This window comes from Myotis myotis, unplaced genomic scaffold (genome assembly GCF_014108235.1).
Source record: "Myotis myotis isolate mMyoMyo1 unplaced genomic scaffold, mMyoMyo1.p scaffold_m19_p_23, whole genome shotgun sequence".
Classification (NCBI taxonomy): Eukaryota; Metazoa; Chordata; class Mammalia; order Chiroptera; family Vespertilionidae; genus Myotis; species Myotis myotis.
In genome coordinates, this window is record NW_023416328.1 from 5,095,609 (window position 1) to 5,108,120 (window position 12,512).

General features: G+C 47.7%; 1 protein-coding gene across 1 annotated transcript in view; it reads right to left on the bottom strand.

Moving 5' to 3' along the window:
* Positions 1-955: 955 nt before the first annotated feature.
* SV2B (synaptic vesicle glycoprotein 2B) overlaps positions 956-12,512 on the bottom strand; it is a 50,232-nt gene continuing 38,675 nt past the window's right edge. The window contains exons 7-13 of the mRNA XM_036355838.1: positions 12,051-12,161; positions 10,850-10,938; positions 9,045-9,209; positions 7,236-7,369; positions 6,105-6,305; positions 4,472-4,631; positions 956-2,376 (exon numbers count right to left, since the gene is read on the bottom strand). Coding sequence (XP_036211731.1) covers positions 2,193-2,376; positions 4,472-4,631; positions 6,105-6,305; positions 7,236-7,369; positions 9,045-9,209; positions 10,850-10,938; positions 12,051-12,161 — 1,044 coding nt within the window. The 3' untranslated portion in view covers positions 956-2,192. The remainder of the gene's footprint in view (positions 2,377-4,471; positions 4,632-6,104; positions 6,306-7,235; positions 7,370-9,044; positions 9,210-10,849; positions 10,939-12,050; positions 12,162-12,512) is intronic.

Here is a 12,512-nt window from a genome sequence, read left to right on the forward strand (position 1 = left end):
AAGAACAATGCTACGAGGGCTGTAGTCATCCCAGGTGGGCACGGCTCTCTCACAGAAAACTAGCCACTGCATTTCACATCCTAAGAATGTGGCGAGTATATTACAGCTATGTTACACTGGGCCTCTCCTCATCGACCTAGCATTCCTGTTAGGTGACGTCTGCAAAGCCCTGGAAGAAACACTAACCCACAGTGGCATATGTATATAGTTGGGAGGATCAGGATGGCAAATCAGAGCCGATGTGTCTTCGCTGTACAGAAAAAATAAAGGTGAACAAAGGGGTGGGACACAAGAGAAGCAGAGGAAATATTTTAACCAGTAAAACCGATCTCGGCTTGAGGGTAGAAAGGTGCTCTCCACCGTCAGTCACTCCAGAGAACCACAGGGAGACGGCCCCCAGTTGTCTTGGGGCCCGAGCGCCTCTCAAACCCTGAGACAGCACGTGGTGAGCCATCATCACTGTGTTTTAAGATTGTTGGAGACCGCTGGTCGGGAAAGGGGCACCTTGAAGTCCTGAGCGTCTCGCTTATCGCCTCAAAGCGTGCGTTCTTCAGGCTGCCGCTCACCGCCAGTGGCGCGAGTCCAGAGCTCACTGCCCCTCCATGCAGGACAGTTCTCATGGACGCAACGTCAGCCTTTTCTCACGTCCACACTTCAGCCCACTGCTGACCCCTGCCAACGTCGTTTGTCCTCCGCTCCTCACCCCACTCTTACCCCCAATTCATGTCCAAACTGGGTCTCAGGAAGGAGTCCCCTTAAAGCCCTCGAGGAAAACGTATTTGACATCCATGACACTCCCTTCTCCCATGGCAATGGCATCTGCTTTAAAAGTCCTGGACCGAATAAATCAAAGAACGTATATACTTATAGGCACAGTCCATGGACATGGGCAATAGGGCAGTGAAGACCTGAGGGGTGGGGAGGGGCTGGAAGGAGGGGAGCAAAGCGGGGGGGGGGGGGGGGGGGAATGGGAGATGAAAAGAAAAAAAAAAGTCCTGGACCGAAACACAAAGCATAGATTTCTCATGGGACCAAATCTGGGTCGTGTCTTGCTGCTGAAAGGAACAGGGAGAATTAGCACTTTGGAGAGCTGTGGGGACACTTCCCTTCTCCCTCCATCCCATGTGTTGTCTACCGTGTTTGATGCTCACCCACAGACACCAGGGGCCACTGAGCACGTCCCATGTTGTTCTGGGGGAGCAGCAACATCAAGTGCCAGGCCGCAGACAGCGAGCCTGAGTTTCACAAGCGATCAGTGTGAGAGAGGCTACACGAAGGGACGTGCCTGGACTCCACGAACTATGCGATGTGGGTCTGCTGAGCGCATCTCCCCACAGCAAGCTGAATGGCTACAAGAAATTGTGCTTGCATTTCATTCCATCGGACCCAGTTTCCCGGGACCTCAATCCCCGAGTCCTCCCGAAATATGGCTATAATTGCTGGCAAATGTTTGCAGAAACCATGTCTGCAAAGGAAACCCAAGTAGAGTATGTACAAAGTTATTTCACAGAATACCTATCCCATTAGGTTTCTCTGACTAGATCGAAAAGGGATAAATATCTTTCTTAAATGTATCACCTAATCGTCCTGAAAAACTCAGGACACTTGGGGTAGGGAGTAGGTTTCTATAGATAATGCTCAAATATTTGTTTTTCTATATCAGCGTATCTTCCCTGCAGTGGTGCCAATTTTCAAATGGAAAATATGATAGGTGATTCTTTTCAATGCAAAAAAATATATGGACCCTGTACTTCAAGTCCAATATTTATACGATGATGCTAACTTCTTGCCCAGTTAATGTGTTGTTAGGTCACTGGGCTCCGAAGAACTTTATGAAGGAGCTTGAGGGTCCTCACGCTCAAATCCACCTTCAAGTGCAAAGATGTCCTTGCACCTCCTTGCTTAGCATGCACCCCCCTGGGGGGTGTTACTCCTCCTCCCCTGCCTTGGGCCGGGGCGACCTAGAACCAAGCACACAGCTCCATGATTACCAGGGCAGCTCAGGACACCCCAAATCGGTCACCTGAGTTACCAACATCTTAAAGCTGAGATGGGTCCTAGATTAGGGGTCGCAAAGTCAACATCTCCTCCGGTGTTTCCAAAGTCCTCTGGGCGGTGACGGACAGGAAGTGTGGATGCCCTGAGGGTCCCCGGGAAAGGTTCTTCCAACATTTCCTCTCCCCGTGGCCGGTTCACATCAGCACCTGCTCTCGGGTCTCTGGCAGCCGAAGAGCAATCAGGCCGCCCCCAACAAGAGAAGTGGCAGCCAGAAGGATGGGGACCACTTTGGTTATCCCAACAAAAGAAGCAAAGATGGTGTTTCCCAGGATGGCTCCAAATTTGCATAATCCATTGAGGATGCCAAAGGCGGTTGCCCTGTAAGAGAAGGAGGAAGTACATGCTGACGGACACCAACTAGACCAGTGGGTTCTCAACCTTCCTAATGCCGCGACCCTTTCATACATTCCTCATGTTGTGGTGACCCCTAACCATAAGATTATTTTCATTGCTACTTCATCACTGTCATGTTGCTACTGAATCGTCATGTAAATATCTGATATGCAGGATGTATTTTCATTGTTACAAATTGAACATAATTAAAGCATAGTGATTCATCACAAAAACAATATTTAATTATATATGTGTTTTCTGATGGTCTTAGGCGACCCCTGTGAAAGGGTCGTTCGACCCCCAAAGTGGTTGCGACCCACAGGTTGAGAACCGCTGAACTAGACGTTCTTTCTTTTCCTCACTGTGGGGGAAGGTGTAATGAAGGTGTGGGAGGGAATTTGTTTTTCCCTTAAATATAAAGGTAATACATTCTCATTTTAGTCAAATTTGGAAATACAGAATAGCATGAAGATGCAGGTATATATAACCCTGCCACTGAAAAGCGATCACTACTATTAACATTTTGGAGTATTTCTTCAAACTTGCTTTTTTTTTTTTTCCTTTTCAGACCACAAGTTAATTAAGAATGTGGCTATATATTTATACTTTAAGTTCTTCTTTATATTTTCTTTTCTGAAACCATATTACCCTTACAATCCCTAACCCCCCAATTCCAGTCTTTTGTTTTCAGAATATTCTTGGATATTTTGACAATTTTATTTTCCAAATAAGGTCTAGATTAATTTTCTCAAGTTCCTGGGGGAGGGGGTAGGAGATCTCATAGAATTTTGAATGGAATCTTTTTTTTAATATGTTTTTATGGATTTCAGAGAGAGGAAGGGAGAAGGAGAGATACATCAATGATAAGAATCACTGATTGGCTGCCTCATACATGCCCCCTACTGGGGACTGAGCCTGCAACCTGGGCACCTGTCCTGATGGGGAATGGAACCGCGGCTTCCTGGTCATAGGTTGATGCTCAACCACTGAACCATACTGGCTAGGCTGAATGGACTCAAGTTAGAAAAAAAATCTAAAGAAAATTTGACATTTTTGTAAGATTAAATCTTCTTAGAATTCAATAAGGTATTTCCTGATACACATTTAAGTCTTCTTTTATATCTCTCAGTAAAGTTTTATGGTTCTCTCCATGTAAGGGTTTCACCTATCTCATCAAATTGATTCCTAGATATTTTATGATTTCTACTGTTATGAAACGGATTTCAATTTCACTTTTAATTGTTTAACATATTTTAAAGTCTATATACATTATTAACTTAGTTCTATTACGGACCATCTTACCACATTATTTTATCGTTCCTAATAGTCTCTTCAGTTAATTCTCTTGAGGTTCCTAGATGTGAGCTCACATCCCAAGCAAATAACGATCATTTCTCCTCCCCTTAATTTTTTGTAAGACTTAGGTGTTCCCATGGCAACCTACCTCCCAGTACCTCCACCACCAATTTAGGATTTTTTGCAGAATTTCGGTTACCTGCCTTCCCCACCACTTCACAGTCCTTTTTGACCCCAGGCCCCCTTTATCTGCTATTCTTAAAATTGCCAGTTCCTCCTCTGTGAGGAGGAAGAGCTGCCTTGTCCCGAGGCCTTTAAACCAGGTCTCTCCTCACGTGGCTTATGCAAAATAAAAGTACACCCTGGGCAACCCGCCACATTCTCTGCAAACGCCCCAAACCGTCACCCTCATCCCACCTTATCTCCCTCCGCCTCTCCCAGGCCTGTGTTTACCTAGTTCCTCCCCTTCTCACTTTATCTCCCAGTGGAAGGCGTGTTCGCACCTCTTTTTGATTGCATGATGCATACGGTATTGCCCTCCTCCTTTCTCTCCTGGGCATGGTTTCCTTGCACCCTTTGCATCTTGCCCTTCGCCCCACCCTCGTACGCCTTCGTCTGCCCACTTCCAGGCCTGTGCCAGCCCCCACACAGGAGAAATTCAAAAACCTAAGAAACATTCGGCCCATGAGCTCCAGGAAGACCAAGGTGGACCCGGGCAGGATCGGAGCAGTGGACTTCTAGCTGAAGTCCACACAATCCCAGGAGGAGCCCGGGGGGGACTGACCTCTGGGTGGTGGGGTACAGCTCCACGGTGACCACGTCCAGAGCGTTCCAGGCCGCGATGCTGGCCCCGCAGAACAGGCACTGCCAGCCGATCATCGCCGACTCGCTGTTGCCGAAGAACAGGAAGAAGCAGCAGCCCGCCGAGATCAGCATGGAGCCACCTGTGGAGGGAGGGAGGGCAGGGGCCCAAAGAAACGTGAAGCCTGTGGCTTGGACGAAAAGGTTACCCACACCTGTTGCCCCATCTCCCACCCTCACAGGTACACTGCAAGGAACAGGCTACCTCCAGTAAAAGGCCCATCTGGCCCAGCCGGTGTGGCTCAGTGGTCGACCTATGAACCAGGAGGTCGCAGGTTCGATTCCTGGTCAGGGCACATGCCTGGGTTGCAGGCTCACTCTCTCCAGTAGCGGGTGTGCAAGAAGCATTCGATCAATGATTCTCTCTCATCACTGATGTTCCTCTCCCTCTCTCCCTCTCCCTTCCTCTCGGAAGCCAATTTTGCTCACTCAGTGGTGAGAGCATCTGCCATTGAGGTTCGATTTCAGGTCAAGGGCACGTATCTCTGTTGCAGGTTCAATCCCTGGCCCTGGTTGGGGCACAAGTGGAGGCAACCCATTGATGTGTCTCTCTTACATCAATATTTCTCTCTCTCTCTCTCTCTCTCTCTCTCTCTCTCTCTCTCTCTCTCTCTCTCTCTCCTCCCCCTGCCTCCCTTCTACCCACTCTAAAAGGAAAAAAAAAATAGAGCATTTTACATATTTTTCTGACAGCCTTACAGAGGATGTAGAGTGGGTATATTTAACATCCCTATTGAAGTGCTAATAAAATAAGTGATTGTCACAGAATTGCTCAGTCAGGAAATGGAGACGAGACTCGGCCGTGGAAATGGAGCCTGGACATGGGTCCTGTCGCCAGTCAGCCTAAGGGAAGAACTTGGAAACTGTCACTCTGGGTGTCGCCACAGCCCCGGACAACTGGGGACCAGGCAGGGGTCGGTGCGTGAACAGTCTGTTATATGCCAGGCCTTCTTCTGGATGCTTACGATACATCACTATCAAAAAGCCCTTCTCGGAGGAATGGGGCTCTGTGATATTCACAGGGCTGAATATCTGCATTTTGTTGCCTACTGCTGACTCAATGGCCTAAAGCAAACTCCCCCAACCTGATAATCTTACTGTTTACTAAACATTACCATTGATATGTCTATTTGCATTCCTAAAAGGCAATTGTGTATTCTAGTAAATAAAAAACAGATGGGAACGGAGACTCAGTGGAACTTGGTCCCTTGTACCAAGCTCACAACTGGCTTCCCCCATAATTTCCAAATTTAAAAAAAAAAAAAAAGCCCTTCTCCTGGAACTTACATTCTAGTGAGAACACACCTGTGAATGGGCTACAGAAGGGAACCCTGCTTATTCTGCATTTAAGCCCCTCCCATTCCCAGTCCCGGGACTAGAGGTGTCAGACCACCTCCACGGGGCCCTGGGATTTTGCTGACGTGCCTCCCTGACTCCACACCGGCAGATTCCATCTTACCTGTGTGGTTTCCTGTGCAAGATTTCTTTAAGAAAATGAAAAAAAAAAAAATGCCACTCGTACACCTTACGTCTCGGCCTTGGCCCTGACAACTCACCGATCATCTTGAGCCTCCCGATTTTATCCATGAGCAGGGCGGAGATGATGTTCCCCGGCAAGACGGACAGGCTGCCCAGGAAGCTGACCAGGTAAATCAGGAAGTCGTTATCTTGCTCCAAGTCCATGTGACAGCCCTCCTTCTGGTCCAGAAAGGTCGAGTTGATAAAGCGACAGTCGATGAACTTATGCTCGTAGAGGTCTGGGAAGAGAAGGAAACCTTGGGCTTGTGTAAAGTGGGGTAGGGGAGCCGGGGGGGCGGGGGGAGGCAGGGATGAAGTAGGGCCTCTTCCATGCACCAGCCTCTGGCCATCAGACAGTTTCAAAGTCAAGGTAGCGCTCGCCAAGGTGTGGAGGAAGCAAAAATCCTCTACACATGCAATGACCTGCTCAACTCCGATCGGGAGGGAAAAGGAAACAAGCATTCACTGAGAAGCTTGTGTAAATACATCATCTCTCAAACACAGAGCAGTCCTCTGAGGCTACCCAGCTTCTAAAAGCCAAGAACAAAAGAATTTGATCCAGTGAGGCGGCCACCCCAGGGCCCATAGAGAAACCTGAACAGTCTTCAAAATAAAGATAATTTGGTCAGTCGTTTCTTTTTTTGGGGGGGGTGGGGGGGGCGTGCAGGGGCCAGAGCAGGGGAGATGAATGGAGAGTACAGAGGGTTTTTAGTGTTGGCAGGAATCCCCCTGTTAAGAATATGCAAACATCGCCCTGCTGGTGTTGCTCAGTGGTTAGAGCGTTGGCCTGAGCAGGGAAAGGTCGCAGGTTCGATTCCCAGTCAAGGGCACGTACCTGGGTCGCAGGTTCCACCCCTGGGGCACATGTGGGAGGCAACCAATCGACGGACGTGGGAAAAGGTGTGCCACATTTCAATCACAAATAAGAATGCATAGAACTCATTGTTATTTTACATGTGATAAGGCGGATGCAGATCCATGAAATGCTTTGGTAAAAACTGTGCAACTCACCTGCGCCGTCCCTGGGGCGGGAACCATTTCTCCACCCCTCAGGCTCAGCATGGGTATCTGTGCTGTATTTACTGCTCCTAAAGCTTATGACCATTTGGGTTCTTAGACAAGACTAGTCCACCCCCATGACAATCTCCCCGCTCTGCCCCGGTTCTTACCTGTGTTATAAAAGATGGTGGATTCGATGGTGCAGTTTTTGAAATAGGTATCCGTGGACGTAACATCTTCAAAATAGCACTCATCAAAGAACGTGTCTTCAAAGAGAACATGCTTGAAATACATCTTTGTGAACCTGTGGAAAGACGTTTGTTCAAGAGAGATCCACCAGGGGGACAGGAGATTTGAGAGTGAAATGAAAACCACAGGAAGGCATAAAAAGGGAGAACTACAAACCAAAAGATCCTGAAAGATGATTTTCAGCCCAAACTAGTTCCCCCCACTTGTGTGTGTGTGTGTGTGTGTGTGTTTGTTTTTTGTTAATCCTCGCCTAAGGATTTTTCCACTAATTTTTAGAGAGAGTGAAAGAGAGAGGGAAAGACAGAGAGAAACATCGATGTGAAAGAAACACATTGACTGGTTGCCTCCTGCACACACCCCAACCAGGGCCTGGGCTGGGAGGAGCCTGCAACCAAAAGGTGCCCTTGACCAGAATTGAACCCGGGACCCTTTGTTCCACAGGCCAACATTCTATTCACTGAGCCAAACCAGCTAGGGCCAGTTGCCCATTTCATAGCTGCTGGTTTATAGGTGAGGGAAGCTCAGGAGGGTGGAAGCTGGTGTCTAGTGCAGGGACCTATGGGGCTACCCATCAGCCTGATGGTTCTCAAGTGCAGGCCCCTGGACCGTCCACATTGGACTCATAGAAATGTGAACCACGCGAAACGAAAATACTGGTAGCATCTCACTTTATGAGGAGCTTTCAAAACCTGCAGGTCTCTCCGCTGGTCTTAGTAGGTTTAAAAAACAAGAGATTTGAGGCCTGGTCGGTTTGGGCTCAGTGGATAGACCGTCAGCCCGTGGACTGAAGGGTTGCGGGTTCGATTCCAGTCAAGGGAATGTACCTGGTTGCAGGCTCGATCTCCCGTGTGGAAGACAACAAATCGATGTGTCTCTCTCACGTCGATGTTTCTCTCTCTGTCTCTCCCCCTCCCTTCCACTCTCTCTAAAAAAATAATTCAATGGAAAAATATCCTCTGATGAGGATTAACAACAACAACAACAACAACAAACAAGAGACTTGTGAGAATCTTCATTTTTTAAAATCGTCCCAACAAAGATGTGGGGAAATAGGCAGTTTCACTCACATTGTTAATAGAATATAATTGGTGCAGCCTGTTTGAAAAGCAGGTTTGCAACATTTTTAGTGCACAATCCCTCTGTCCTAGGAAAAACCACCTCTACGAATGAAGCCGACATGCACTTACGCAGGCGTTCAGAGAGATACATTTGGTGCCCGGCAGGTGTGGCTCAGTGGTTGAGCATCGACCTATGAACCAGGAGGTCACGGTTCAATTCCCGGTCAGGGCACAGGCCTGGGTTTCGGGCTCAGTCCCTAGTAGGGTATGTATAAGAGGCAGCTGATCAATAATTCGCTCTCATTATTGATGTTTCTATCTCTCTTTCTCTCCGTCTCCCTTCCTCTCTGAAATCAATAAAAATATATTTATTTTAAAACAAGGTGTGGGGTCTCAGGAAAGATGGTCTGATAGATGCTCATCAGTCAAATGCCTCCATCCTTGGATGGATCAGATAGCACAGGTGATGAGGGATGACTGGGCGCCAACACGACACAGGCACGGCCTCCCGGGGACTTAGAGGGTCTCTGGCAGCCATGGGAAGTTGTGGGACCACAATATTCTTGGAGCTCATTCCCCGGCCATGAATTCCTATCTGTCCAGTGGCTCTCTCCCAAGAACAGTCCCCTGGACCATCAGCTGATCGAGGGGCTGTCTGAGTCTCTCACTTACTTGTCATTCACAAGCTTCCCGTGCTGGTGGATCTGATTTTCCATCGTGAAGTTGATGGTGGCACCGAACACGTGCTCGCCGAAAAATACCTTCATCTTGGACTTGTATTCTTCCTCTTGAAAGTACCGGATCATGTCGGGGAACCAAACCGTCAGGCCGTAGTAACTGGAGCAGAGAAGACACAATATGTGAGCAAATATTATTATCTCATGAGCAGAATCTGCATTCCTGATTTGAGGTAGATAACGCTCCTTTTAAATGTATTATTATTGTTCATCAGTAGAAACTCTCATCCCAGCATGTCAAACTCAAAGGCTAACACAGGCCAAATCAATGAGGCATGTGGCCCGTGGGCCACGAGTTTGACATGCTTGCTCTAATCAGATAGCACATCACAGTAACAGATCTAACGGGAAAAGTTCATGACCATCTCCATAGATGGGGAAAAGACATTTGATGAAAAACAACATTCGTTCCTGATAAAAATACCAATAGGTTGGGACAAACGAAATGAACAGTCCAGCCCACTGGTTTGGCTCAGTGGATAGATCATAGGCCCGAAGCTTGAAGGGTCCTGGGTTCGGTTCTGATTAAGGGCACATACCTCAGCTGGTTGCAGGCTTGATCCCCAGACCCAGTTGGGGCGCATGTGGGAGGTAACCAATCGATGTGTCTCTCTCACATCGATGTTTCTCTCTGTCTCTCCCCCTCCCTTCCTATCTCCATAACATGTAAGAAAATGCATATCTCAGCTCAAAAAGGAGAGTTTCACTTAATGGGGAAACACTAAAAACATTCCCCCTAATGTCAGAAACAAGACTGGGACACCCATTATCACCACCACTATTGAACACTATAGCGTAGGTCTTAGCCTACCAGTTAGACAAGAGAAAGAACATAAAAATGTAAAAAAGCAAAAGGTAAAACAACTATTTGTAGACGATATGGTTTTATACCTGGAAAATTCAAAATAACCAACTCAAACAAATGGTCATGAGTCATAAAAAACATACTCCATCCCACGCAGAATAAGAAAAATGCAAATGAAAGACATACTGTGTTACCATTCTCGCCTACCAGATTGTCAAAACCTCAAAGATTGCCAAACACCCCGGTGGTGAGGCTGTGGGTAAACAGGTGGTCTCAGACATTGCTGAGTAAAGGATAACACTGCACAATACCATATGGAGGACAATGGGTCAATGTCTAAAGAAATCACTGATGGGTTTCCCCTCTTTGACTCCATAATCCCATTTCTAGGAATCTATTCCACTGATAGAGTTGCACAATACAACGTAGCCTCCAGACAGTGAGTCACTGTGGCAGTGTTTGCAACAGGAGAAGTCTGAAACCTCCCCATGAGTTGAGCAATGAACCCCTGGCTGGATACAGGGAGGTACTTTTCTGTGGAGGGCTGTAAGGAGTGAGGAAAATCTCCATTTACTGATCTGAGAGATCTCCAGGATATATTGTGGAGTACCTGAAGCAGATACAACGATGTATTCCTTTGAATAAGAAAATGAGGAAGGCCCTGCTGGTGTGGCTCAGTGGTTGAGCATCAACCTATATACCAGGGGGGTCTTGGTTTGCCTGAGGCAGAAATTCCTCCTGTGGACTGCCTCCCTAAGGAATTCCAGTTACAAGAGTAAAAAATTTCATTAAAGACACTACTAGAGTACCTTGCCTGTGATTTGCGGCTGAAAGCGTCCAGTCCTATTCAGACTCCACGAGTTAGAACTGATCACAATCATCAGTTATGAGGCCCGTGAAGCTCAGAGAAATTAGCGAATTTAGTAAGGACTTACCTGAAGGCCATAGTGAACCAGACCACGGCCAGAATCAGCGTGTTCATCCTGTAAGGCCCCAGCAGGCAGTACTGAGCATTATCCCAGACCTGAAATCCACACCAGACCACGGGGGTTAAAGGCAGGAACTGTGACTCAGCACAACTCATTTCTAAGGCTTCCTCATGAACTGCCTAGGAAGCCATGGTGAGAATGGGCGACGTTATCTCCCGCGAGTGGCAATCCTGTTCCAAGGAAAGCCTTTTCTCTTCTTACTGTCTGGCCTCGACCTCTAACAGTCCCATAGCATCTTCCCTGGAAACACAACAGTATCCCATGCGTGTGAGCAAAACCACACTGAGTGGGCCCTGGCCAGTTTTGCTCAGTGGTTAGAGCATTGGCCCGCAGACTGAAGATTCTCGGGTTCGATTCTGGTCAAGGACACCAGAATCCTTGGTGGCAGGCTCAATCCTTAGCCCCGGTCAGGGTGCATTTGGGAGGCAACCAATCGACGTGTCTCTCACATCAATGTTTCTCTCTCTGTCTTTCCCTCTCTCTTCCACTCTCTAAAAATCAATGGAAAAATATCCTTGGGTGAGGATTCATTAAAAAAAAAATGCACAGAGTGGGGATCTTAAGCACTGAATACGCTTGAGAGCTGAGTTCCGCTCCCTGCCTGCAGGAATGGGTTGTTATTCCAAACATTAAAGGGCCCTGCACCAAGGGCACCAGTCTCAGCAGACTGGCCATCGGCTGCCTTGGTGCTCAGCAGCTGGCTTGCCTGTCGGAGCCACTTTTCTGCAGAAATGGCTTGGCCCTTTATGAAGACTTTCTCAGACATCACTAGCAAACCTCGGGGGGGTGAGGGTTGGGGAGGGTATTTACTATTTCACTCACTCCTTTCTTCTGATGGATTAAAGAGAAGATGCTAGAAAGAAGGATGTTTACTCAGACGACACATTTTACCAACATTCAAAATCTCTGCCTTGGGGAGGGCGAGCAAAGAAAAGAAGCTAAGGTGTGAGAGAGTATGTGGCTCGAGGACTCACAGCAAGTGAGAGGTGGTCATGGGCTTGGTCCCATAGGTCCCCGTGCAGGGCTGCTCCCTCCCCCTCACACTGTCTTGGGTGGATGGGGATGCTCAAGACTTCTGCTTTCTCCACTGAAGTTCCAGATTTCCACAGAGCCCCGCCTCTCAGCCACCACACGTCCCCGGCCATACCTGCTTGAAAGTGGTCTTGAATCTGACCAGGCAGCGCTGGTACCAAGTTCCTGTTGCGTTTTGGATCTCAAAGAACTCATCCATCTGCTTGGGAGTCTTGATGTGCGACACCTGCCAAGCAAAGATGAGCCAGAGAATCTTACCCCTACTTTCTACCAGACTTTTCCATTTGTAGTTTCATGGAGGTGACTTTATTAATGTTTTGAGGGCCAGAGGAGCCTGTGGCGACCCTCTAGTTCAGTGATGCTTACCAGGTGTACCGGTTAATAACGCACATTCGGTGTACCGGATAGTAATGCGGATTTGGTATAACGGTTAATACCAGGTAGTGCACATTTGGTGTACCGGTTAATAATGCACACTTGGTATACCGGTTAATAGTGCACATTATAACCAAAGATGTGCATAAATATCTTTGGGATATTTATCCCACTGCAGACTAAAATGAGTCAGTCGTATCCC